Genomic DNA, 26904 nt, shown 5'->3' with positions numbered 1-26904 from the left:
TTATCCTGATACCAAACAAGCTTTTATTTTTTTGCAGAAATAGAATTTTTTTTCTTAATGCAATCACTTTAAACACCTTTTTTTTTTTTTTTTTTTGATATAGTGAGAAAAGCAAAGTCTTTGAACGTTTAATGCTCAAAATAATAATGTGATGCCACATTGGAATATCTGAGCTGTATATCAACATGCAAAACATGTCAGGACACGAGTGGTGCGTTGATCTGGTTTTATTTTGATGTGAAAAGATGTCATAGCGGGAACACATTTGAAAATACAAAAAAACAAATTTTAAAAAATAGACGTTCACGTGAGCAAAGTAAACACTAGCAGAAGATTAAAGTTGTGTCTTAACTACTAAAGCCAGTTTGTATCATGTAAGGAAGTTTTTTTTGTTTTTTTTTGACAGCCCCTATGGAGATCACACAGCAGCTTGAAATGACACTTTTGTATGAAAAGTAAAAGAATAAAAAAAAAAAAACTGGATTGACCCACTAAAAGCTCACATCGAAGGTCACGGCAAGGTCACCGAGCAGAAGCGTAAGGTCAGACAGGTGTCAAAGGTCGTGTCAAGAGGTCTCCCGTCCATGTGGGTCGTCTGGTCTGTCAGGTCAGGGGTCGTTTTGTCATGACAACAGTCGCCTGGGGAACGAGAAGCTGCACAGTTACTCACGCACAAACGTCAATCAATATTTGTGAATTCATAAAAAAAAATAAAATCAGTCCGTTTCTGTACAATTTTGTCACGTTGTTTGTATGAAGCTCGGTGACAACGTTTATTTTACTCTTTTTGTTCCCTCCTGACTTGTGGAACGTGAACAGACGAAGCTTCGGCCATTTTGTTTGAATATATTTAATATGCTAAAGTACATGCTACTTCCTTGACGTCCCTTTCCAACGTCATAATAAACGAGAAACTTACCCGCGCCAGGTGCCGGCATCCTAATACGTGCGAAGTCTTTTGTGCGACTCTTCTCTGGGAGGATCGGCGAGCATCACCTTCATCTTCACGCCGTTGACCACGCGGCCGTGGAGCGTCGCCAAGGCGTCCTCGGCACACTCCATTCAAAACAAAAACGCACTTAATATTTGGGCTCTGTTTTTTTCTTTTCCACTTTGTCCCGCATCAGACTAGATTGTCACCTGCTTGTCTGCGTACTTCATGTATCCCACCTTCCTGCCTGGAACCAAGTGGACCTCGATCAGGGAACCAAAACGGCTACAAAAAACAAACAAACAAAAAAAAAAAAAGCAAAACTTTTTACTTTTAATATACAACAGCATATTAGGGCCATGTATATTTTTAGAGGGCAGGGGCAATATTCCAAGAAAAAAAAAACTCGCAAATTTGCGACTTTCTAAGGTGGAAAATTTCAGAGAAAAAAACCCTCATAAATTTGCGAGTTTAGAAAGTGGCAAACGTACGACTTTCTAAAGTGGCAAATTTGCGAGAGAAAAATAAACAAATTTGCAAGTTAAAGTGGCAAATGTGCGAGAAAAACCTCATAAATTTGCGTGTTTAGAAAGTGACCAATTTGCAACTTTCTAAAGTGGCAAAAACTCAAATTTGCAAATTAAAGTGACAAATTTGAGAGAAAATAACTCGTAAATTTGTGAGTTTAGAAAGTAGCAAATTTGCGAGAAAAAAAAAAATCACAAATTTGCGAGTTTAGAAAGTGGCAAATTTGCCACTAGAAAGTCACAAATTTACGGCTTTCTAAAGTGGCAAATTTGCGAGAATAAAGAGGTAAATTCGTGAGTTTAGAAAGTGGCAAATTTGTGAGAAAAAACGTGGACATTTGCGAGTTTAGAAAGTGGCCGGAATATTGCACCCGCCCTCTGAAAAAAAATATTAATATGTGGCCCTAATACGCAGTTGTATTATTGTCCACCATGCATGTCCATTGAAGCAATTGAAGGATTTACCAGAAAACGTCCTCCAGCACGTCGATGGGCAGGGGTCCAGGACTGAAAACCACAAACAAGCGCTCCTTGGGCTTGCTGTCGGGTGGCGCCAGCTTCTTGAGGGACGGCAGATTGACGTCCGTCTGGATCCGGGAGACGGGCGGCGGCGGGCCGGCGAAACCCTACGCGGGGGCGGAGCTATTGGTCACACTTGACACGAGTGGCGTCATTTTTGTTTTGTTTTTTGCACTGGACGTACCAAATGAGAAGCGGAAGGTTTGATGGACTGGCTGTTGGAAGGTCCGTTCCACACGGATGACATCATCTGGGTGGCCACAAACTGCATGGCCATCCGACCGACTGAACTGCACACGCACACACAACACAGTATAGTACAGAAGAGTCGAGGGGATGCAGCAACGTTTCTCCCGTTTTCGGGCGCGTACCCGCCGCGATCTTCCCCGTCGTCCATAAAATTGACCACCAGTCTGTTCCCGGGCGGATACTCGAAACCGTTCAGTTTGTCTTTGGCGTAAAGTGCCGAGCCCAGGTTGCTGTAACGGATCATGGCGTGACCTGCAACCACACCAAAACAAAACAAAACAAAACAAAACATGTTTAGTTTGGCATCGTAAGACGTCCAGTTGTCATAATCAGGGAAATTGGTGGACGACCTGGTGAAAATCTGCTCTATCACAGACCATAAGAAAAAAAAAAAAAAAGTCACTTTTATTCCTCGCGCACGCTATAGAAACAATAAACAAAAATCACGATGAGGACAATCATTTGTTTTTGGTACAAAACAAGAAAATGTTTCAACATGTAAGAAAAAAATAATGAAACAAACAAATTTCTTTGAAACACTATAATTATGCACGTTCATCTTGAAGCAAACAAGATTGATTTAATTAGTCATTTTAAAATATGTTCAACAATGAATGTTCTGGGAATTTGTTGTGTTGTATAGGCGGGGCTTTGTTTTGGTTCCTTTCTCTTCTTTTTTTTTCTTTATTATCTGTGCACTTTGGATAGGCATGTTTTTTTCATCTTCCATTGTTTTCATTTTGTTTGTATGTTATTGAATTGGAACAACTTGTTAGTATATAAAAATGATAGAAATAATAGGGAGTAGGACTAGATAAGTACGTGTACATCTTCCTACCTCTTAAACATGTAAATTATGGATTTACATTTTTTTTCTCCCTTTCTTCCTTTAAATTTTTATTTTATTTCAACATGTTTTTATTTTTACACTTGTAATGTGTTTGTGTTTATATGTTCAAAACCAATATATATATATATATATATATATATATATATATATATATATATATACATTTTATTTTATTTTTTTAATTAATAATTTTTATTTTTGGTTACGATTGTGCCAATTTTGTAACTGTGTAGTGTAATAATTGAAATTGTAATTGAACTCCGATTAATTGCACAGCCCGAGCCCACAAAGAAGCAACACACTTAAAGGGATACTTTGCTTATTTAGCCCATTATAGCAATAAAAAAGTTCATATTTTGTCTATAATTAACGTGCTACTTTCATTATTTTTCATGTACAAATATTACCTTCCAGAACACATTTTGCAACTTCCCGACCCACCTTTGCTCATCCCGTAAGCGTCCCGCTGCAGCTCGCAGTATTCCATCCCGGGAATGATGTCAAACAGCGCGAAGATCTGCTCCTGGGTCAGCGCGGCGCGGGTCGACACCATCAGGCAGCGGGTCACGTCTGCGCCGCCGCCGCCGCCGCCGCCGCCGCCGCCGCCGCCGCCGCCACCGCTGCGGTAGTCCATCATGGGGTAGCTGACGGGCTCGGCCGACGCAGCCATGTTGAAGGAGTACATGTTCATGGAGTCGCCGCCGCCGGAGTAGTCGCTCCTGGCCGCCATGCTGTTGTAGTCTTCCGAGGAGTGGGGTTTGTTGCGAGGTTCCGCCAGGATGGCCCTGTAAGCTGGCACAAAGGTGGCGCGCGTCAGTACAAAATGCGCGCCTGAGGCTTTGGTGCCTGCGGCAACCCGTCTTACTTTTGTCGCAGTTCTCGATGGCCAGGGCCGCTTGGGAGGGTTTGTAGTACCTCACGTAGCCCAAACCTTTGCTTTCGCCCGTCAGCTTGTTCTTGATGATGACGCAATATTCAATGTCGCCGTACTCCTGAGGAGGACACAAGTGACAACCAAACTTTTTTTTTTTTTTTAAAGCAAAATTATTGTAAACAAACACCTTAAGCCATCCAAAGTATATTTACGTAAACAATCACCACATTTCTATTCGAGCACAACGAAAGTAGCTGCTGCGCGTACCTTAAAAGTGTCCTTCAGGTCTTCCTCGGAGAAGGTTTTTGGGATCATGACGAAGATCCGGGTCAGGTCCTCGTCCTCCACGTCTCTGTGGCTGGACGATGAGCGCGACTGGGCGATGAACACCTACAGACAAGATGTCAAACAAGATGTCAAAATTTACCCTGTAATAATGACTTCTAATCCAACAATAGACTAAAATTGATTGTGATTAATTTAATTTATTCACAGTCACAAAAAGGAAGGTAAATTCTAGTCCGCAACTAATCGAAAAAACAAAATTTAAGTCTAAGGTTGTGTACACTTTCAAATGTTTCCATTCTCCTACATTTCCAACTACTCGTTAATATTTGTGAACAATGTAATATAACAGCTACATGACTGCTAGCATGCTAGCCTAGGCGCTAACTGTCTGGGCTGTTTTTCGCATATTATCTTCGGCTACCCGAGTGAAAACTGTCATTTGTGTTAAATTGGTTCGTGTTGGTTCCGACCTTGATGGGTTTGTGTCCGTCCTGCAGGCTTTGTCCGTGCATTTCCTCCATGGCCAGGCAGGCCTGAGACGATTTGGCGAACTTGACGTAGCAAATGCCTTTGGACTCCTTGGTCTGCTTGTCTTTGACGACCCACACGCCCTGGATGTCGCCGAAGACCGAGAAACGATCCCGGAGCTCATCTTCGGTGACGGAGCGACTGGCCACCAGGAACAAGCGACTGTTGGGAGGGTCGTCCAAGTTCTCCGGCACTTGGCGCGCGCTCGAGTGGGAATCGTCCATCTTGGATTCACGGACTGGGGCTTCTTTTTCTTCTTCTGCTTATTTCTTGCAGTGAAAAGGCTACATGGCGCTTTACTGCCCTCCTCGGGTATTACGCTTCAACTACAGTTAGAAAAAAACGTCCTTATCGTCAGATACGGGTCGGAATCATGATGTAGAAACTGAAACACTGCTTCATAATCAGCTGGTGGTTCTCATTCTTCAAGCCAAAAAACTTCCATAAAGTTTAAACTTATTGCCACCATTTATTAAATAGTAAATATAATATATAATTTATGAACATCTTGTATTCGTTTACTACATCATTTGTTTTAAAAAAAAATGTTGTTTTTAACATTTCACCTTTATTTATTTTTATTTTTTTTAACATTACACCTTGATGCAACATTACGATTACAGTACATTACATAGTAGGAGGTGACCGAAAGAGTTACGCTACGTAACCGCCGTCACATGACTGATGACGTCATAAGCCGGCACCCGCAAGTGGAGTGACCTTCTGTGCGACCGCCACAACGCGTTCGTGTCTCGAGGCGGAGAGGAACCGCAAACGAGCCAGTTTCATTTAAGGCATTTTAAACTTACAGGTAAGTACAACGCATCACGCTTGAATTTATTGCGCTAAACTTGCGTGTAATTTTGTTGACAAACTATGGCGAACGACTGCCACGATGAAGGAGGGACACATTTTCGATAGCTTTCTTGCATATTTTCGAGTGGTTGATGCTCAATTCATACTCCAGTAAGCAGACTTAAATAGTTTTATTTCGGCGAATATTTCTGGTAAGTGTGTCGAATGGCGATTGAGCACTGCAGTAGTTGGCCGCCGAACTCCTTCAAGCATCCTTGAGAGGCGGTTGCGGGTGACATGAGCCAACCGCTAACCTGACTTTCTGGAACATTCCACACTTTTTAGGGGCGAAAAACACAGCAACATATTTTAAATCAAATCTAAAGTCTTGGATGAAAACGATTTGAATTCGCCGATTCGCCATGTTAACGGTCACCCTTGAGCTAACCGGCGTGATAGCCAACCGGCTTTTTTTTTTTTTAAATGTCTCATTTTTTCCCTCCACAGAATTAAATGTCACCACCGGTAGTCGTTCGCAGATTAAAAATTACGCAAAGACCATTAATTGCGCCCCGTTTCGTGCATTAAAGCTGCTCACCTATTAGCCCATAGGGATGCTAAGGCTAAGTAGCATAGGTGCTAACGCCGGTCGAGTAGAAAGGAGCGGAAAAAAAAATGCTAACGCTAAGCTAACGCATTTGAACGATGTTACGTGGGTGTTTGACACTTTGGCCTCGAGCAACCTCGAGCGTCAAGTCGCGTCGTGACGTAGTCAGGTGGTGACGTAACACGCGGGCTCCGTGTCTGTAATGGGAGCATAGCATGGTGGTGGTTACCTTCGACGTCCTTCACTCCACACATTGCACGGAGGAAGGATAGTAGGCCGTTGATTTTTAAGATCACACCCACTTGTTTTTGTTTTTTTTATTTTGTTTTTTTTTTGGGACAGTAACTCACTTGTTTTAAGTATTTGGGCTTTGGAACTGGGAGGGTCACTGCTTAAGTGACATTAGTGGACAAACGTTACATACTCTAAGTCTTCATCCTGAAACTGACGATCTCTCCTATCAGAACTCCATCAGCAGGTTGCAACTATCAATTTTTCATGCAGTATACCCTCAGAATGTGTTAAATTTCTCCCCCTCTTGTCCCATCTTCATTCGCAGGCAGCTGACGATGGGCGACGTGGCGAAAGGCAAGAAGACGTTTGTGCAGAAGTGCGCGCAGTGCCACACCGTCGAGGAGGGGGGCAAGCACAAGGTGGGGCCCAACCTGTGGGGTCTGTTCGGCCGCAAGACGGGCCAGGCGGACGGATACTCGTACACGGACGCCAACAAGAGCAAAGGTCGGTCTGAGGGGAGTTTGGGGGGGGGGGGGGGGGGGGGATAATGTCTCTGCGGTGACTTTGAATTTGCAACCCCCAATGACGTCCTCTGTGTTGACAATAACATTTAAAGGTCAAAGATCTTTGTGACGTTACTTTTTGACTGGCGGTCCACCACATACACAGTTTGGAGGTTGTGAGTAGCACGTTGCAGCATCAGAATGAATCGCCAAAAAAAAAAAAAAAAAAAGACATGCTTGCCGTTTACCTGATATTTTTAACAATTAGGGCCAAGAAGAATTTAGCACAAACTTGGGCTACATTGCTGCTGTGGGAACGGAACGTCATCAGCCACTTATTCTTATTTTTGTATTTATTATTAAATTATTTATGTCTTTGTATTGATTGATTTATTCTTATTTTGTGTGTTTCTCAGGAATCGTGTGGGGCGAGGACACCTTGATGGTGTACCTGGAGAACCCCAAGAAGTACATCCCGGGCACCAAGATGATCTTCGCCGGCATCAAGAAGAAGGGCGAGCGCCAGGACCTGATCGCTTACCTCAAATCGGCCACATCATGAAGGCCGCGTTCACACATGCGCTTATTTAACTTTTTGTTTTTGTTTTTATTTTGTTGAGTCATTTGTACAGACGCTGACGAGAGGCAGAGACGTGCGTGTGACTTCTTGTTGGCTCTCGTGCATGTGGCCAACGAAAATATTGGTTTGAAATCATCATCATCATCATCGCTGTAGTTTTTTTTTTTTTTTTTTTTTTTTTTTTTTTCCTCCCCCGTTAGATTTTTAAACAAATGTCCTGTTATTGTGTAAAAAGTAGCCCCTCTTCTCTACTACAGTCCCAACACATCTTTCAAAGTAAGCTGCACTGAAATGGCGGAATACAAAAAAAAAAAAACACGCAGAAGGAAGGCGGATGCTTTGTTATTTACCTGGTTTCACAGGCCCGAAAGAGTCTTTTAACTTATTTTACTGACATGTTTGTCTGTCTGTCAAATGTTCACGAGGGACTGCAACTAAATACTGTATGTACATGCAAAGCCGTCTTGTGTGCTCATCATGTCAGCAACGATGTGGCTGAAGGATTATCTATTAAACGCAAAAACGTCCAATCAAAACTTGCCTTGCCTTTTTTTTTTTTTTTTTTTTTTTTTTTTTTTTTTTTTTTTAAAATAGCAAGGCGAAACTTTTAATTTGACATTTTTGTCAGGATTTTTTTTTTTTTTCTCTCCAGTATCCCTGCTGACATGCACAGCTTACATTAACATGGCTGTGAAAAGGGGGTGGAGCTATTTGGCAAAGCACAATAACAATAGTTAATTGGTCGCTATATTTAGCCATATTTTTGACCCGTTTATAAAAAAAATAATTCCTACTATGGTGGTGCCCATTTAAATGTGAAAAAGAGTTGACGTGAGGTACAATTGTGCTTAAAAGTTTTACATACATACACTTGGGGGGTATGTAACGTCAATGTCAGTCAAATCCAAAATACTACAGCAAGTGTTTTGAGATTTTCAGAGGTTCAAGTTGTCAAGTGGAGATGTACAAGTGAAATTTTCTGACAGTTCATAGATTTGTGTCATTGAGTGACATTTAGCTTTTGTACGTTCCCAGTACACAGTCGCAAGACAGTATCAAATCATTTAGATAAAATCGATTTTAAACATTTAAAATCGATTCTGAATTGTACTAAATGAGAATTGCGATTCTTATGAGAATCAATTTTTTGGCACACCCCTAATATTTACCATTGTTGAATTTTACAATGCTCATTAAGTATTGTTTACATAAGACATTTTGGATGCACGTCGCATATATTTGCGGTCATCATAAATGGAAATAAAAATGTTATCTCGACATTGATGCAAGTTAATATTTGGTGGTGAAAACGTTGAGGGGAAAAAATGTGAATTAACGGAAGTCCCAGGAAGAGGAAAATATTGATTTGAATGTTAAAAATATTCATCATGGAAATCAAATTCTTGTGGGAACTCAACTAAGATTAACAGTATTGAGTACTTCCTACTACTTGGCTGCCAGCTGTCACGTGCACGCACATACATGCAGGTCAAAGTTCAGCTGTTATCTAATCACTCAGTGCATTTCAGCAGCGCTTTCCATGAATTCAAGCGGCTCAGCTGCTGCTGCCGCCCTTAAATAACTTTACTATACGCTATTCTATCTTTACTCTACAAACGACCTGTCACATGTTAGTTCTTCTTCACTATTCTTACCAGCTGCTTTCAACTTCTCAGAGGGGGTCAAAGGTTAGCCCACACCTCCTTCAACTGAGCATTTACAGTGTAAAAGAAAAAAAATCCTGTAATATTTGTTGCATTCTTTTACCTGCCCCCCTTAAAAGTTGTTTAGTAAGCAGTTGTTCATATGTTTATGGAATGAGCTGAGGCTTGGGAACAAAGTTGGAGCGGTGCATGGACACTTTAGAGAACGTTACATTCCATAAATAGGAACCGCAACCTCAAACGACACCGGTGTCAGTGTAAAATGTGATCGGGCTGCCAGATTGCATCGGGGTCGCCTGCAGATGACGTCACGCAGCGCACGCTACAGGATTGTCCGGAAATTGTCCGTTTACAATTGTTCAAAATAACAAAATTTATGGACTGACATTTTAAAAACGTAAGCCTAAAAAAAAAAAAAAGTATGAAACTATAAGAGTGGGAAAAAAAGAAGACTGAATCTCCTTCGCGCTTGCCGGTGACGTCAGTACAGCAGCGCTAACGAAGTTAGCTTCAGTTTGGTTTCTTCTTTTTTAGCTGTTCACACAACAATCACGAGAACAAAAAAAAAAAAAAAACCTGTCTTAATAACAATCCTAACTGACAATATTTGTCACATCTGAAACAATTTTGTGCATTTATCATTTAGTCATCTATTTTATTATTTATTCAATATATTTTGCGTTTATAATATATTCTCAGGTTTATTTACCTTTTTACAATTTCAGTCCGTAAATTTTGTTATTTTAATGACATCTTTAATATTTTTTTCCCAATGTTTGACGAAGCGGGACGTGTTTCGTTTGGCGACCACCATTTCCGGTCCATTTCCCAGTTCAAGTTCTGCTTTAGGGTCCACGTCGTGCTGCAGTTACACTCTTGTCCACAAGAGGGAGATGTTGTGCAGCTAGATAATCACCATTTTCAGACCTTTTTTTTCACATGCAACTGTGTACTGGACTCTCCTGTACATATTTTAACACAAATAGTTACTGTAATTAAAATTGATCCGTTCCATAAAACTGTGCATTATCATCATCACATGCATTGGAAGATTAGACATTTAGTAGTGTAAATAGAATTTACAAATAATTCAAGTGGTTTATTTAGAACACAGCCACGTCCCTCATGGTTAGGAGGGTGTGCACACTTGTGCAACCACATAATTGGAGATGCTTGTTTTTATTTCCCCTCTCTAAAACGTTTACATAATTTCATAGAGATGTATAAATTGTATATATATCACAAACAAAATCTGGCATTTGAACAGGGGTGTGTAGACTTTTCAAAGCCTTTTTTTTTTTTTTTGTCACCAAACAAATCATTTTTCAATGTTGCCATTGGGTTAATTGTGTGCTTGGTGTTTTTCTCGGTGGTTGGCTGGTGGTGAGCAAAGAACAAATGCTCTTATTGCCTTTTCACCTCTTTAGTGGCACAAAGTGGGACAGTCGCCATGGCGACCAGCCTCAACACGCAAACATTGGAAATGGGCAGACGAGTCGTTTCTCCTCTTCTGACTTCTGCTCCACTTTGGACTTTAGGGGGCAAGTCGCATTATTGAGTCTTCTAGTTTCAATGCTTGTCTTGTTTATCGAGTTTGGCTGAGTCTGTTTTGTAAAATTATTCATTGTATTTACTCTTTCAATTCGAATAAAATCTTCAGCCATTACGACAGGATCAGACAACTTTTTTTTTTTTTTTTAATTCTTTCATTTCTTTGAAAATTAATTGACAATATAACAGCAGTTTCACCAATTATTTTTTTTAATTAAATAAAAAAAATTGAAATCATTTAATTTAAAATTGTGTTTATATATATATATGGTTTTTTTTTTTTTTTTAACAGAAAACACACATGGTAGATTATAATTAAAACTAGATGAGATCTGATGTTTTTTGTACTTAAAGGGACTAATTGAGCCATTTTTCAGCAGTAAAAAGTGAATATTTTGTCTATAATTTGTGTGGTAACTTCATTATTTTTCATGTACAATTAATACCTTTAAAAAGTAATTTTTCTACTTGCTGTCGACTGATGATGACATCACCTGTGCTGAGGAAGTAGGTCACGGCCAATCATGGCTCAGTTTGCTAACCAAACTCAGAAAACAAGTTCGCCATGATTGGCCGTTACCTACTTCCTCAGCACATGTGATGTCATCATCAGTCGGCAGCAAGTAGAAAAATTACTTTTTTTAAAAGTATTAATTGCACATGAAAAATAATGATGTTATCAAATTCATTCTGGACAAAATATTCACTTCTCACTGCTGAAAATTGTTCAATGAGTCAAGTATCCCTTTAATTTGAACTTAAAATCCGTTTATATAATTTAATCCCTTTATATAAAACTTTGACTTCATGCAGCATATTTTTCAATAAGAAAATATGTTGTTCTTATTAGTATCGAAATAATTCAGATTGCTTGCGGCATATGTTATTACCATGCTAAATGAGAATGTCATTTTTTTCAGCTATGCTCACCATATGAATATGATGGTCACATGTCAGCTGGGATTGATGTTGAACTGAGTATTAAAAAAAACAAAAACAAAAAACATTTGTCAGTGTCAAAAAGAGTTCAGGAGCGTTCTGGTGCTGCATTATTATTAAAAGATGAAATGTTGCAAAGCCGCGTGACGCCAATTATCAGGCAGCAGGTGCATTCCTCGTAAAGATGATTGCGAGTCGCGCGTACACAAACATTAAATACACGCGCACGATGAAGTGCTGCTTGTCCTCGTGGATCAAAACGTGTCAAATTTGTCACCGGGTTGATGTTGGCGCCGCCAGCGAACATTGTTCCCATAGTGACACCTTCACATGTCTTTCTTCCAGCCTGACAGTGCTGATGTTGCAAAATGTGACTTGCGCTTCATGAAGACAATATTTGGCCCTCCAGCCATCTTCCAAATATCATAAAGTCGCACGAAAGTGACATTTGAATTGCTTTGTTAAGTTGACCGATTCCCTTTATCGACCGATTCACGCCGCCGCACCCCGATTGGCCCGTATTGATCGCTGCAGCTCTCATCGCCATGGTAACCTCAGCTAAAGCGGCCATGAGGATGATGATGATGAAGATGATGGGAGGAGGAGGAGGCGGTAGCTAAAAATAGAGCAGCCAATCAGATGCTGGCTAAATTTGCTGAGTCACACTCGAGTTCCTGCCTGGAGTGACAATTTCCTTCTCCTCCGTCCTCGCACGTGCATCCTTGGCGGCCATTTTTGTAGTTCCCTACAAGCCTGGCTGCTTTTTTTTCTATTGGCAAATGACCTCAGTGAGATTCTTTTTGAAGAAAAAAATGTCTACTGTACTTGTGCCAATCTAGCAATCACTCAGATCATGATGGACGCAATAACCAGTGGCGGCCATTTTAATAGCTCTCCATATTCCACCTGACTGGCTTTTATTGGGAGTTCAGTTTTCGAGAGAACATCATCTGCAATGATTGTGATTAAGATATGTGCACATTTATTAGCACTGCTACTGATGCAAGAATCACATGGCGGCCATTTTTGTAGTTTTTGCCCCTCAATTGGTGGTATATGTGCCATAGTTGATCTCGATTGACCGTCACTAACTAGTAGTCATTCTTTTTCATTTCTTGCCTCTTCTTAAGCTATACGCACATTTATTAACATATCATTTCTACTTGAGATGTTTGAGACCACTTTTTTTCCACTCTGAGTACTCACTTGACACCGAGTTACTGATATCTTCAGTACTTTTGATATACAACATTTCGTTTTACAACAATGACCAAAACAACTGTGAAAACAAAATAAAATCTTTCTTTCGGATGCAGATGATGACTCATGGACGTGTCAAACTGCCGCGGTACAGCGCCAACTACTGGCGAGGAGGACTACCGGTATTCACCCATACCTAATTTCGACAGACGCAAGAATGACCAGGTGGCCATTTTTGTAGTTTATCTACACTCATGTCTACGATGTACATCCTTTGGATCTTACTTAATTAATGAACCAGCTGCAATATTCGGTACACTTGCACCACCAGATAACAATGTCCACTTTCGATTGACGTCCTCATCTATCGATATGATTAACGATGACCCCTCTCGATGATGTTGAAAAAGTTGGAAAAAGCCCCTCGGTTTTGATGCAGTGCAGTTCTCTACGTTGTCATCTCAAGATTTGTGACTAGTTGATGATTTTTTTTCTTCTTCAAAAAAAAATAAAAAATGAAGCAGTCAAGTGAGGATCATGCAGTTAAATCTCAGCCAATAGGAGGCCTCCTTTGCCCTGAGGGGGCGTGGTCGCACCCGCTGCCAGTTTTGTCGCTTTGTGAGCAAATGGAGTTTTTGTTTGCAATGAACTTTTGAAAGTAATTGCTGGTGAAGGGGAAGTGAAGAGTGCAAAAGCGTCCTTCTTTTCCCATCCACACTTTTTGTTTTTCCACCAATTTGCCACCAACGTGCCTCCCTATTCTGCGCCACTACTCGCTCTCTCTCTCTCTCTCTCTCTCTGTCCTCCCTCTCCCTTATTGGCATCGCCCAGCTCGGCCTCACCTCCTCCCCTCTCCTCCATTAGCAGGAAGAGCAGACGGGACAGTCGAGGCGGCGCAAGAAGAAGAAGAAGCAGCAGCAGCAGCATTGGCAAAGCATCATGGACGTTCTGAAGAAGGGCTTCTCCATCGCCAAAGACGGCGTGGTGGCCGCCGCCGAGAAGACCAAAGCCGGCGTGGAGGAGGCCGCCGCCAAGACCAAGGAGGGGGTCATGTATGTCGGTGAGTTGATGATGATGATGATGATGATGAGAGCGAACAAGTGTTTGAAAAGGAAAGAAACAAATCTGGAAATATTTTTTTTTTCATGTGAGAGAAGATTGAGTGGAATGAATTTTTTGTCCAGCGAGCGATGAGCACAAGTGCAATTTTTCAAAAATGAAAATGCAAACGACAGATAATGATGCAAGGGTCATGCAGAGTATGTGGTGGAAGGTTCAGGAGGGGGGGGGGATGGTGATGGTGAGAGGAAGTCCAGGCGGCGCTCTGGGTGTGGCCCAGGCTAGATCGGCTCTTCGGGTTTGTTGCCGTGTACAAATTCGAGGCAGAGAATGTTTATCAATTCTGAGGAGTTAAATGAAATAAAGTATCGAAATGTTTCGAATCAATTCATTATTACACTTTCTAGTTCATTGCCATTTCCCAGCTTACTGTCAAATTCATCATCAAACAAATATGTGTATGTTTATGTGTATAGAAAACCACCACTAGCTTGATGCTAACACATAATGGGAAACACCATATACGGGCTAATGAATATAGCATTCGTGTGACATGTCAAGCAGCGGAGCAAAATTTATACGGCAGACAGATAATAAGCAATACCCACAGGCATATATATTCTTTATCTTGCATGAAAAATGACTAATATTAACCGCATCTTACTGAGGAGTTGTGACCGTCTCTATCGTCTGTATATCTGTATTATATTGCCCCCTTGTGGCCAAGGCGTGGATATCAGGAGTATAGCTTTGGCGCCATCTTATATCGCGAATGTACAAACCTTTGCTAATTCATCGAAATTCAATGACAATTTCAATTATTGCACCCCCGCAATTACAAAATCAGCATAATCATTGAAAACAAAGATTATTAATACTCATTTTTGAGCTATTTAAATTCATACATTTGCACTTCTTTTTTTTTTTTACATTTTAAAATAATTAATTTAATACCTTTGCATATATTGTAGTGTTTCAAAGAATTTTATTTGTATTAATATTTTTTATTTTTATTTTTACATTTAAAAATTTTATTGTTTGTACCAAAAAATAAATTATCGTCCCATGCTGCACTTCAACTTCAAGTTTTTGACAACATGCATAAATAAACAAATAAATAAATAAATAAATAAATGTTCATTATAAATTCTGTTTGGCCCAAAAGGAACTTAGATCATTTTAATGTTTCTATTTTTTTTAAATTGGTCCTTAATATTTTCTTGTTTTGTACCAAAAAATAAAAAATAAATACATAAATAAATGGTTTGAATAATGAAGGAACCTGTGTTTTAAATCGCCTATTAACTTTCTCGGTTGAAAGCGTGTTTGTTTTCGTGAACAACAACCAGTTAGAAGCCAGCCAATTTATTTGCGACAGCGGCGTCTCGACATACACGGACGGCTTCGCGTCAACAAACAGCTACGTCGATCTTAGCCTTAGCAGAGATGATGTGGAGCGAACGACGACAAAACTATCTTTTCGAGACCCAGTTTGGTCGGTCCAGGGTCCACTGACGTGTCGTTGCTATGCAGGAGACGACGGCTGGCTTGACGTTGGTGTCAGACGCTTGTGGTTTTTGGTGTGCAAGCATCGCTTTGCAGCAACCGTTGTTGCCAGCCGATGCTTCCTGTCATCTGCACGTCAACTCCAACCTGGACTTTCCAAACCGCAATTTTTGCACTTCATTTCACACTTTCATCTTTATTATAATAAAGTATTTTTTTATGCATAAGCCAAGCCAGTAGAGCATGTTGATACCATTTTTAAGCTATCTACGATTTCCCTTTAATAATTGGGATGTAAAGATATCCAAAAATCACGATACGATATTATCACGATATGAAGCTCATGATACGATAATTATCTCGATATTGTGGTGGTGGTGGTGGGGGGGGGGGGGGGGGGGGGGTTGTGATATTTAAATAAGATCACAATATTGTCAAAAAAAAAAGAAAAAAAGAGTTCATACAAAAAAAAGCACAATATTGTGCTTTTGTGCATAACAGCAATGCATATAAACCACCTACAATCTCTAATAACAATATTGAGGCACGTACTTGCTAATGCAAGCACACATTGATCGCTTCACAAGCAAATTCGCTTCCCCTTCATCTGACAATTAGCATAGATAGATTTTAAACATAGAAGGCCAAAACATCCCTAATGAAAATTCAATTGCACTAATAAACTAGCCACTAGAGGGTGCTAGAACTGCACAAATGGAAATCAATTTTAACAGATGTGTTCCTTTTAAATATTGTGAACATGACGACGACGATATTTTTGAAGTTTTAATATCACCATACTGCCCTTATTGTTACATCCCTATTTAATAATCATGATGTCAATTATTGCTAAAATAATCGTGATTATTATTATTATTATTTTCCTATAATCGAGCAGCCGAAGTTCAGCGAGGATCTTCGGTCTTCGTGGCAGGGTAGCAAACAAAATGTTCTCTCTCACTCTCATTCAACAACCGACGCCATTGCACCGGTGCGTTTTTCAACACACTTTGACAGGTTGACAGGAAGTGATGTCATAGCATGTTTGCCCACCTGCACTGCTGATTCACTTCACTGGATGACTTCACTTACGCACGACAAATTCTCACAAAGACTCACTCGCAGTCTTTCTTTCTTCTTCATCGTAATGTCGTGCGCCTCCTCGTCTGAAAAGGACGAAAAAAAAAAAAAACTGTCACTATTGCACTACGGCGCCACCCAAAGGACGTAAATGGCAGAAGAGTGAAGCGCGTGACGAGCGGGACTCTGGATGGACTCAAACATCAGAGAGCAGACGCACACAAAGCAGCTGTTTGTTCCCTCAATTGTATTTCCGGGATTTTTTTTTTATATGCAATCCAAATACTAAATCAAATATAACATAATAAAAATATATGAAGATATGGTTCTGTACATTGGCTCAATAAAAAAAAAGACATACGCTCAGTTTGATTCACTTATATTCCTGAATCTAACAGATCATTTTGCTCAAATTAATTCATGTTCCCTATTTCATTGTTTTCTTTAAAAAAAAAAAAAAAAATCTGGCTTCATCTCATTCGTCATTCTTCTCCAACTGTCACTGCGTGGGCGGAGTCATCCGGTTACATGGTTAATAATTCATCGACTTGGAGCCAACTCCTGAAAGCGTCTAGACGTGCGGTTCGTGAAGTCGTCCTCAATTCCACACGTCACGTCCTTAATGTGTTCCTTGCAGGAAACAAGACGATGGAGGGCGTGGTGACCAGCGTCAATACAGGTACGGAAACCCAATCCTTCACTCATCATCTGCTACAGAAAGTGGATTCATTTCACTTTCACCCATAAAAAAATGCTTTCCCTCTTCCACAACGTTGAAAAATTGCCATTGACGAATATATTCGTCGGTGGCAGTTAACGGTTGGATTTGTGAACCGGGCCTGAATGACATTTTGACGCGCCGGTGTCCTTGCAGTGTCCCAGAAGACAACGGAGCAGGCCAACATCGTGGCCGACACCGCCGTTACCGGGGCCAACGAGGTCGCCCAGGCCACAGTGGACAGCGTGGAGAACGCCGCCTTGTCCACCGGATTCGTCACTGTGGTGAGCGGTGACATTTTTTTTGTGCACTTTTTTTTTCTGGTGCAGCAGCGTAATGTTCAGCCAACAAGGCAAAAGACAATAAAAATAAGCTGTTTTACCTAATTTACCTAAGCAGAACATTTTTTTTTAAAATCAAATCTTGCATAAGCCATTTAAGGAAAATGTGAATGGGATCATAGTTTGTGGTATGTTTACATTTGAAACTACATGAATAATACTGTCTGGTTCTTGTTTATTTCCTCAAACGTGGGCCCCAGGAACAGTTGTCAGTTGTCACTAACTTTTCCTTTACAATCATGGTTTGTCTTGTGTTTCTGTTTGTGTCTGGACTGGATGGAAAACAGGAGGAGGCGGTACCGGCGACCGAAGAGGTGCCTGATTGGTTGGATGGCTTGACGAATGACTGACAGATTGCATGGCATGATTCTCTCACATCTGGCAAATTCTGCCGCTGCCACTTATAACGGCATTAGTTGTACTACTTGCAAAAAAAATCCTACTTTTGGGAGAATTTCATAGTAGTGTACATAGGAACATGGCTGGCTGCTAATAACATATTAATAACCTATATAAGTTTTTATACAAAAAAAACAACAACAAAAAAAGACAACTAACAATGACTCATCAAAATGCTCCATCTCATCAAATGTACTAAAACGCATCTGATGTTTGTCATGCCGATGATACCATCTTCTATTTTAACCGTTGTCACTTGGCAGGTTTATTTAACTTTTTTGCTTTTCAAAATGTTTTGAAACGTTTGCAGCACGTGACGTGACGATGCCAATCTGCTTCTAACCACGACTCATCGACTTTCTCCTCCAACTAACTTCATCTTTCCTCCCCCCGTGTCAGCTTCACTTTCACAAGGACTTGAATAAATGTATATATTTTTCATTCAATTACTGATTAAGTGATGAGATGATCGAAAGGGTACTTGATTCTAAAAATATTCATATAAATATTTGTTGTTCCATAGTGGCTTTTGGTGTGACATAAAAATACTGTAGGCTCAGTAGCACTTCCTGGATTTATTTTCTTTTCTTTTTTCAGTGCCCAGAACCAGTCAATCATGAATAAATCCTAAAGAGTCTCAAGAAGCCATGCTTGAAATATTTGAGAACGCCCAATATTGGCGACGGGAAAAGTTATGTCACCACCAGAATGCAGAAACAAACAACAAAGAGTTGCTTTGTTTTGGGTGAACTGTGGTTATTATGACTTATACAGTCAACGTAGGTGGAACAAGATGGCGGCAGCGATCATGTGACCAGTGTGCTCTCTTTTGTCCTGCAGACCAACAACACTCCAAAAACAGAAGATGGAGAACAGACCGAACAAAGTGCTCAGTAGGTGAGGAAACAAATGTAGCGTTGTACATTTCATTAGCTTATTAGCGTCATTTCCAAAGTCTTTTAAAGAGTCAACATCGCAATTAAAACAATTGCAGCGTGCTTGCGAAAATGATTGGTTCCGATTTCAGAAAACATTACGATTTATGCAATTACACAGCGAATTAGGCGAACAATTTATGCACTAGTTTTGTAAATTTCATGGTCATATTTACGACGCCGTATTAGGTCCACATGTAAAAAAAAATTCTTTTCAGAGGGGGGGAATATTAAAAGTAAAAAAATAAAAAACCTTGCAAATTTGCGATTTTTTTTCTCAGAATATTTACTTTACTTTTTTTTTTTTTTTAGTGTCACGCTCGGCTGTCAGCACTTACTTCCTGTTTGTGCCCGTCCAATGAGGAGAAAGAAGACCAATAGCCCCGCCTTTCCCTCGTGTTGTCTTGGCTACACTTTCTCTGCGTTACACAGCTCTCAGCTGATTGGTCGGTGTGTGGAGTGACGTCACTCAGGCTCAACTGTGGTGCCTCAAGCGTCCAATCACATGGCTGGAAGTCAGAAACACATCCGATGCCTTTTGCCGTGCATGTTGCTTTGCCAAGAAACACACGCACACACGCATACGCAATAACATCACACACATACACACACTTATCTGCAGTTTGTTTCGCTGATATTAACTGAGCTTCAGTGCTACCTTCTTTTATAAACAAATGAAATAAAGATACCTTTAACGTCCGCCCGACTATTGTTTTGTGTTGTTCCATGTCACGTACCAAATTAACACTCCAGTACTTCAAAGAGTTAGTGTGATAGGAAGTTGGACGCGGGGTATCATATTTGTGTGCTAGTGTGTTATTTTTACTTTACCTGTCTTGTGGCTTATTTCACGACTGTTTTTCACACTCTGCACTTCTTGCACTTTGTAGTTTACGGAGAATGCGGAAGAAAACCGGAAGTGCGTCATCATTAATTTTGTTTGGAACGGCTCAACAAACCCTAACATTTATGACTTAATTAGTAGGAATGATTTGACTAGCCTATGTGGGAAAGTGCAGAAAATGTTTCTTTTTCTTTTTTTCTTTTTTTTATAAAACACCTATATTGATTTATTTCTCTTTTATGGTAAGTTTTCGAACGAGAGCCGGAAGTGACGTTAGTGTGTGCGCTAATATTTTTAACACTTAATTGAACATTGAAAATAAACACTCGTACGGGATAAAGGAAATTTTTCAGCACTATTTAAATTAAAATATAACATATATAAAATAATTGTGTGCCAGCTCGAGGTGTGGATGAGCGTCGCCGGAAGTGATGATCCAGACACACTCCATTTCAGAAGGTGGCGCTATTGCGCCACAAGTTGTTTGCCAACAGCCAAAACGTAGAAGAAGACGAGGACAAGGTAGTGACGTGATCTGTGCGCACACTCGCCCGGAAGCGTTTGTTTGACGTTGTAAAGGAGTCAAAGAGTAAACAAAACAATGGTGAATTGCGTGGCGAAATTTTGCAAGGTTTCCACGCGGAACAACCCGCGCCGTGCACATTGGCACATGTTTCCGAAGAACGCGTATTTACGCCGGCGATGGCTCGACAAGTGCGGTCGACGCCGCGTTCGGGACAAGCAAGCCCGAGTTTGCAGTGAACATTTCACGCACGAGGATTACGAGAATCTGATGCAGTTTGAGATGGGGCACACCGAGCGGCTCAGGTTAAAGCCGGACGCCGTGCCGAGTGTTTTTAGCAAGCCGCGAGTGGGAGTTGGCCCGGACGAGGATGAAACGTCATCCGGCAGCAAGACGCCAGCAGGCATCAACCGACTGCAGCCCATCATGACTGCGAGAGCGAGGAGGAGAGACGCCAAACTTAAGAAAGAGGTTTGGGGAAAACACAAACACACACGTTTTTTGTTTTTTTCGCTCACTAGTCATGGTTGTAATCCCAAGTGAACACTTGTCAGAGGCCCCAGCATGAACAAGCGGACTTTTTCGTCTCTTTTGTATTTTTGTTGGCCTTGTAAGGAAAGAAACAAAAGCTTTCCTACCACATAAGCATCATTTAGCCTAGATAGTTTCATATAATTAACATGTCATAAGTAATAAAGACAATCTACTACTACTAATAATAATAATTTTATTTTTCACAACTGCGTAAGTCTATGTAACATCTTCAGGTTCACCAGCAATGAAAATACACTGAAGGGCAACTCTGTGGAGCCACTGGATGACCCCTGGTGACCTTTGAAGTTCAAGGGCAGCACTCACTATCACGTTGTTTGTAGACTAGCTGGACTGAAAATTTTGTTTGAATCTGCCTCATTTATTAATTCCACGGCACCCCTTACAAGTCCCAACACATCTTATACTTCACATCAGGACAAACAATGTTAAAATATAAATGTTTACCCCCCCCCCCCCCTTTTTTTTTCTTTCTTTCTTTGCAGTTGTTGGAAGAGTTGCTGACACCGAGCATCTCAGCAGCAAGAAATTACGAAAATTGTCCGTCAACTGATCAGACTCAGAATCTGAACGTGAACCATCTTTATTGGCCAAGTAAGTATGTCGAAAGCAAACCAAAGCATCTTTTTACACCATCAAATCTTGCTCACGTAAATTCCATATATTTGGAACCATTAAAAATGTACTGAATTATGAGCATGTTATCGTATTGAGTGTAAGTTTTCTAACTACCCTGTAAAAAAAAAAAAAAAATTGGCAATAAATATTTAAAAATAGAACGTATTTATACGTTGTTGGGAGCAATTAATTGAAAAGAACAGCTTGACTCAAGTAAAGCATATGTATTGTCATCTTGTGTCCTGCAGATACACAATCGGCTAAACACAATCTTCATTCTGAGGCATCCAAGCCTCCTCATATGCCGACGCCCCCTCGCGTTACAACGGAACACATCAAACAGGAGGAGGAGCCAGAGCCCATCACCCACAGCCACCAGGAAGCGGTAACGGAACCCCGTCGTATCAAAGAAGAAGAGGAGCCGGACCCCCTTTACTACGCGGAAACGAGAGCAGCTCCGAGTCCGGAGCCCCCTCACGTCGAAGTGGAAGTGCGGGAAGTCGAGCCCAGCGAGTGGCCAATGGCGCTCATCCTGAAGATGGAAGATGACCGAGAAGAAGAAGTCGCTGCAAAGCGAAGCGTCAGTCCGGGAACAGGCGGCGTCACGTCAAAGCCCCGAGTCCAAATCGCCGCGGAAACCGGCGTCGCCGCCAGCTTGTGCCGGACAAACGGCTTTCCGCCGATGAGTATCGATGACATGAAGGAGGAGCAGATTAAGGATCATATTGAAAGTTCCTTGCCCATACAGGTGGCAATAATTAGCAGCAAAAATGCGAAGTTGGTGGAGGAGATGGAAATGAATCTGAGCGCGTGGATTGAAGATCAGCGGCAGAAACTGGCACCGCTCGACCTCGAGATCATAAAAGAAAAAGCCCAAAGGCTTTACGAGTCGATGAGCGGCGGCGAGGAAACGATTTTGCGGGAACGCCGCTTGGACAATTCCGTCAAGTCGCTGTTGACGACACCTTTCGCGACGAGAACGTTCGAGCAGCAGCTCGCCGTCAAAGCGCGCGGACCTCACCGGCCGGAAATGTGCGTCGACGGAGAAGGTCAACGCAACGGCGCTTTCCCCAGGACATGGCTGACCGCATGCGGCGACACCCGAGCCTTTTTCTGCTTCCCGTGCCTCCTTTTTCGAGGGCCGCAATCCGAACAGTCGTGGACCAAGGCGGGCGTCCTCCGTGACCCAAAGAACTTTTCCAAAAAAGTGGAGAAACACGAGCAATCCGCTGCCCACCTGGAAAACGCGATGCGACTCGCCATGTTGGGGAAAGTCAATATGGCGCGCCAGCTGGATGAAAGCTACCAGAGAGCCGTTTGGAAGCACAACCGGGACGTGGACCAAAAGCGCAAACTGCTCTCGCGGGTGATCGACGACGTGACGTCCTGCGACGCGCTCGAATTCGTTCTGCGCGATGGAAGCGCAAGCTCGGAAAATCCCGGCATTTTTCGAGCCTTGGTGAATTTCGGCGCCATCCTGGACGCGGTTTTACACCAGCACCTGCGGAACAACACCGCCGCGTTCCGGGGAACGTCCAGAACCTTCCGGGACGAACTCCTGGACTGCATGTCGCAGGTTTTGCGCGAGCGCGTCGTCGCCGACGCGAGGAAGGCGGACTTTGTCGCCGTCCAGGTCGCCGAAACGACGGACCTGTCCAATCGCCGTCTTCTGGCGCTGGTGCTGCGTTACATCGACGAGACCCACGAGGCCCGTGAGAGGTTCTTCGAGTTGGTGCCTCTGCAAAAAAACGCCACCGCCGATTCCGTCGCCGCCACACTGCTGGGTCGCTTGGAATCCGTTCTCGCCGCCGACATGAAGGAAAAGCTCATTTCGCAGTCGTACGACGGCGCGAGTTTCCTGGCGGCGGCTGGCGTGCACAAGAAGGTCCGGGAGTCGTACGTCAACGCGCACCACGTCCACAGCTACGCTCACCGACTCGGCGACATCGTCCGGCAAGTGTCTTCGGGCGTCGCGGCGGTGAGGAGCTTCTTCTCGGAATTGTCGCGCTTCTCCAGCTTCTTCTCGAGATCCCGGCAGAGAATCGCCGCGCTCGACAACGCGGTGGCCTACAGACTCCCGGAAGTGAGCGCGCTCAGGTGGAACTTCCAGAGTCAGCCCGTGGATGTTGTTTTCGAGTACAGGCGAGACCTGCTCGGGTGCTTCAAAGGCATCAGGACCTCCGGAGAGTTTGACGGCAACACGACGAGGGAAGCCGGAGAGTGTTTGAGGCTGTTGGAGGACGAGCGCTTCGACTTCTTGCTCAAGCTCTTCCACGTCATCACGCCTCACGTGGACCTTCTGTCCAGACAGCTCCGCAAGAGGTCCATCGACGAGGTCGCCATTCAGGGAGTCATGCGGAAGTTTGCCCGCAACATAGAAGCCATCAGGTAAATTCATGCTCGGAAACGCCTTTCAGACTCTCACGCATCAAAAAGTTGAAATTCTCCACTGAGCTTCAGTTTCGTTGTATCGAGAAGATCTTCTGTTGTTCCAATAAAAAAGTGTTTCTGCTGTGGACGTCACAGTGATATTATTAATCCTCTTGTGGTTGTGTTCAGAGATTCGCTCCCGAGCGTGTGCGATGAACACAATTACTGCGTTCCTGCGCCGGTCAAGAAACGTCGCGTCCTCGGCTCAGGTGATCTGAACAGCGTCACTCTCGAGGTGAGATGCGAGCTGGGACGGTTTGAACCAGAGCAAATGTGAACAATTAACTTGCTTACTAACTGACAATAGACCCGAGATACAGTTACATATGAAAACAACAAATGTATTATCATTCATTAATCTACAACTATTTTTGATTGATTAATCATTGACTCCACTGATCCCTAGCGCCATCTTGTGGTAAACTAATTATTTAAAAAACCGACTCTCATATAAACATACTTTTATGTAATTGTAGGGTCTAGCAATCACTAATTATGCTACATGACTGTAGTCTCACCTTACTGGAGTTGCCATGTTTTGGCCGCCATCTTCCTGCTATCAGAGTTGGTTTTTCCCAATTCCGACCTGAAAAGCGTTGGAGGCGAAAGTAAACAACCAAAATGGCGGATAGTGGTAAATTGTTTTTTTGATATATAGGTTCTTAAAACTCAATTTTTGACCTCCAGCAAATTAACCCTCTTGTAATTCTGCGTCATTTATTGTTTTTAACCTATTTCATAAGCATTCCATACAGTTCAGTAGTTGACTGTATAATTTCATGCCGGGAGATAGCGACATACCGTCAAATACGTTGCGTTACGTGAAGTTATGTCGAATATTTATGAATGAAAAAAAGCTATCTAGTTTTATACTCAAGTAAATTATGTTTTACCATTCACGGTCTGTTTGTAGAGTGACGTCTGACTTCGCAAGTGGAATTTCCGAGTTCCCATATAACACTTCCGGGTTTGAACTCGGAGTCGGAAAAGTCCGACTTCCGACCATCCTCGAATGTAGGCAGTGGCGGTGTAATTCTATTGTTTGACCACTAGATGGTGCTACGGATCACTGAATGTCCTTTTCAAGTGAAACGATTCAATGCGCTCATCTTTTAAATCAAAACTGATGATCCAATTGTTTGATTTTTTTTGTTTTGTTACACCCTTACTATTGATTGGTGAAGAACTATGACATTGACCATATTTTGACAAGAATCCATCCTGACGGCAACAGTTTGGGTTTTATTTGTTTTAAGTGAGTTAACTCAACTTTATTTATAAAGCACTTTAAAACAAGCATTGCTGTATACAAAGAACAATTATTGAACTTTTGCCTGATCTTACAAGTGATATGCGTCGATTGAGGTCACATGTTAATTTGCATTTGTTGCCATTAAACAAACACATGCATTCATCAATGAAATGTTTTTTTTTATGTTGAAGGTTTGCGACGCCATCTTGGATGACGCCAAGGAGCGATTTGCCTTCACGGCGCACCTGAGCGTCGGCAGCCTGCTGCAGGCCGAGTGCTACCAGCGCTACCGCATCCACTTCCCCGAAGCGGCGCTGACGTCCGCCGTGGAGGCGTACCCGCAACTCAACAGGAGCAAGCTGAAAGCCGAACTGGCGCTCATCTACGAGCGCGACGAGTACGAGAGCTGCGGGAGCGCCGCGGCGCTCTACCGGCTCTTCGTGACCAACGACCTTCAAGACATTTTCTCGGAGACGGTCACCCTGCTCAAGATCCTCATCACCACTCCCGCGACCACGGCCGAATCGGACCGCTGCTTCTCCACGCTGAACAACATCGAGACCTTCCTCGGGAACGTCGTGCCGCAGGATGGGCTCAACGCGTCGGCCATGTTGGCCCTGCAGAGGAATCTGATCGAAAGCATCCCGGACTTTAACCAAAGAGTCATTGACAAGTTTACTTCTCTCGAGGACAGAAGGCACAAATTCAGGTACTTGTAGTAGACTACGATAAAACGCACCTGTAATGTAAAAACGCTGGAGTTGTATCGTTCTGTTTGATCTTGTTCTATTTTGGCGTTAGTGAAAAATGTTTTCAGCAAGTTCTGGCAGAGAAAGATATTTATTGCACAAACTAGTTATTTTGGTTGTGAGTGACTCTGACAACAGTAACTCATCGTACATTTCCCTGTCGTGCACTTTTGTTTTATAGCTGTACATATTGTTTACATTAAAAGTATCTATCAAATAATTTAATTTCCATTAAAAAAAAAAAAAAAAGTTTGAGAAAAAGCTTTGCTGTGCCTCGTTTTCGACTCGGGCTAATGTTACTGCAGACTCACACAGCACTCCATGTAGAAATACGTTTTCTCTGCCGGATTTACATGGAGACTTTTTAGTCATTCCGACTGAAATTGTTCTGAATGAAGATCTCAGGTCACCTGTTTACATGGGACGTGATCCATTCCACGAACGGACATAGATCACGTGATTTATCAAAATGGAGTTAATTCGTCATTTAGCAGAGTAGTTTTTAGTTGTAAAACTTTTATTGAAGCAACATATTGATAAAAAAAAAAAAAAAGTTTAAAGTACTTAAAAACAAGTTCTCCCCTCGTAGATAAGCTCTGGGTAGACGCCGCCATTTTAGTGGCGAAGTCATGACGCATTTAGTCCAGACAGCGCATGCGCGTTGCTACACATTTCGATTGAGGTGTTTTATATGGAGCATTTTCATTCAGTTTGGCCATTCGGATTCAGTCTAATCTGAATACATGGCTCCATGTAAACCCGGAGCCGGGAGTAAATACAAAATGTACAAATTGTGTGATAGTTTGACATACATCGATGTTAAAACAACATTTGAAATTGACTGCAATGTTGTGTTTTTGTGTGCGTCACTCACCTCACATCACAACAAGCAGCAGTTACAAACAATTCTTCACAAAAATAGACTTCAAGCAGTTTCATGCCGCTCCTAGTTGAAGTTTAGTGTCAAACGAAACAAGACGAAGAGAATGACGCCTCGTATAACAACTAGATAACTGCCTGTTAGCTTAACACCAACAATGCTAAACACTTGGAGTGGGC

General features: G+C 42.0%; 4 protein-coding genes across 8 annotated transcripts in view; 3 read left to right on the top strand and 1 right to left on the bottom strand.

Annotated features, from left to right (window-relative positions):
- rbm45 (RNA binding motif protein 45) overlaps positions 1–26868 on the bottom strand; it is a 58079-nt gene extending 31211 nt beyond the window's left edge. Inside the window, exons 1-13 of one of the 4 annotated variants that reach the window (XM_077494481.1) lie at positions 19709–19790; positions 19216–19386; positions 16458–16570; positions 4709–5092; positions 4218–4340; positions 3942–4068; positions 3518–3868; positions 2349–2478; positions 2162–2267; positions 1924–2084; positions 1141–1216; positions 920–1056; positions 213–639 (exon numbers count right to left, since the gene is read on the bottom strand). In XM_077494481.1, the coding sequence (XP_077350607.1) occupies positions 940–1056; positions 1141–1216; positions 1924–2084; positions 2162–2267; positions 2349–2478; positions 3518–3868; positions 3942–4068; positions 4218–4340; positions 4709–4990 (1473 nt within the window). In that variant the 5' untranslated portion in view covers positions 4991–5092; positions 16458–16570; positions 19216–19386; positions 19709–19790 and the 3' untranslated portion in view covers positions 213–639; positions 920–939. Of the gene's footprint in view, positions 1–212; positions 1057–1140; positions 1217–1923; positions 2085–2161; positions 2268–2348; positions 2479–3517; positions 3869–3941; positions 4069–4217; positions 4341–4708; positions 5093–16457; positions 16571–19215; positions 19387–19708; positions 19791–26719 lie in introns of those variants that run through there. The other 3 variants (XM_077494483.1, XM_077494480.1, XM_077494482.1) reach the window with 3 other exon arrangements.
- On the top strand, positions 5433–8021 carry LOC144000829 (cytochrome c). The gene is made up of 3 exons (XM_077494487.1): positions 5433–5577; positions 6728–6906; positions 7322–8021. Exons 2-3 carry the CDS (start codon positions 6738–6740, stop codon positions 7465–7467), a joined length of 315 nt encoding a protein of 104 aa, XP_077350613.1. The 5' UTR covers positions 5433–5577; positions 6728–6737; the 3' UTR covers positions 7468–8021.
- LOC144000828 (uncharacterized) lies at positions 13513–19576 on the top strand. 2 transcript variants are annotated; one of them, XM_077494484.1, is made up of 6 exons: positions 13513–13899; positions 17122–17163; positions 17359–17486; positions 17831–17857; positions 18783–18839; positions 19190–19576. In XM_077494484.1, exons 1-5 carry the CDS (start codon positions 13779–13781, stop codon positions 18837–18839), a joined length of 375 nt encoding a protein of 124 aa, XP_077350610.1. In that variant the 5' UTR covers positions 13513–13778; the 3' UTR covers positions 19190–19576. The 2 variants fall into 2 exon arrangements, with proteins under 2 accessions (XP_077350610.1, XP_077350612.1); XM_077494486.1 differs by lacking the exon at positions 17831–17857 and having other exon boundaries at positions 13529–13899.
- On the top strand, positions 20208–26686 carry LOC144000826 (zinc finger MYM-type protein 1-like). Its single transcript, XM_077494479.1, has 5 exons — positions 20208–20715; positions 21282–21390; positions 21663–23802; positions 23974–24079; positions 25288–26686. The coding sequence occupies exons 1-5, from the start codon at positions 20323–20325 to the stop codon at positions 25813–25815; spliced, it is 3276 nt and encodes a 1091-aa protein (XP_077350605.1). The 5' UTR covers positions 20208–20322; the 3' UTR covers positions 25816–26686.
- Positions 26869–26904: the final 36 nt, after the last annotated feature.

This window comes from Festucalex cinctus, chromosome 14, assembly GCF_051991245.1.
Source record: "Festucalex cinctus isolate MCC-2025b chromosome 14, RoL_Fcin_1.0, whole genome shotgun sequence".
Lineage (NCBI taxonomy): Eukaryota > Metazoa > Chordata > Actinopteri > Syngnathiformes > Syngnathidae > Festucalex > Festucalex cinctus.
Note: the sequence above shows the minus strand (reverse complement) of the source record. Positions and strands in the feature narration are given on the sequence as shown.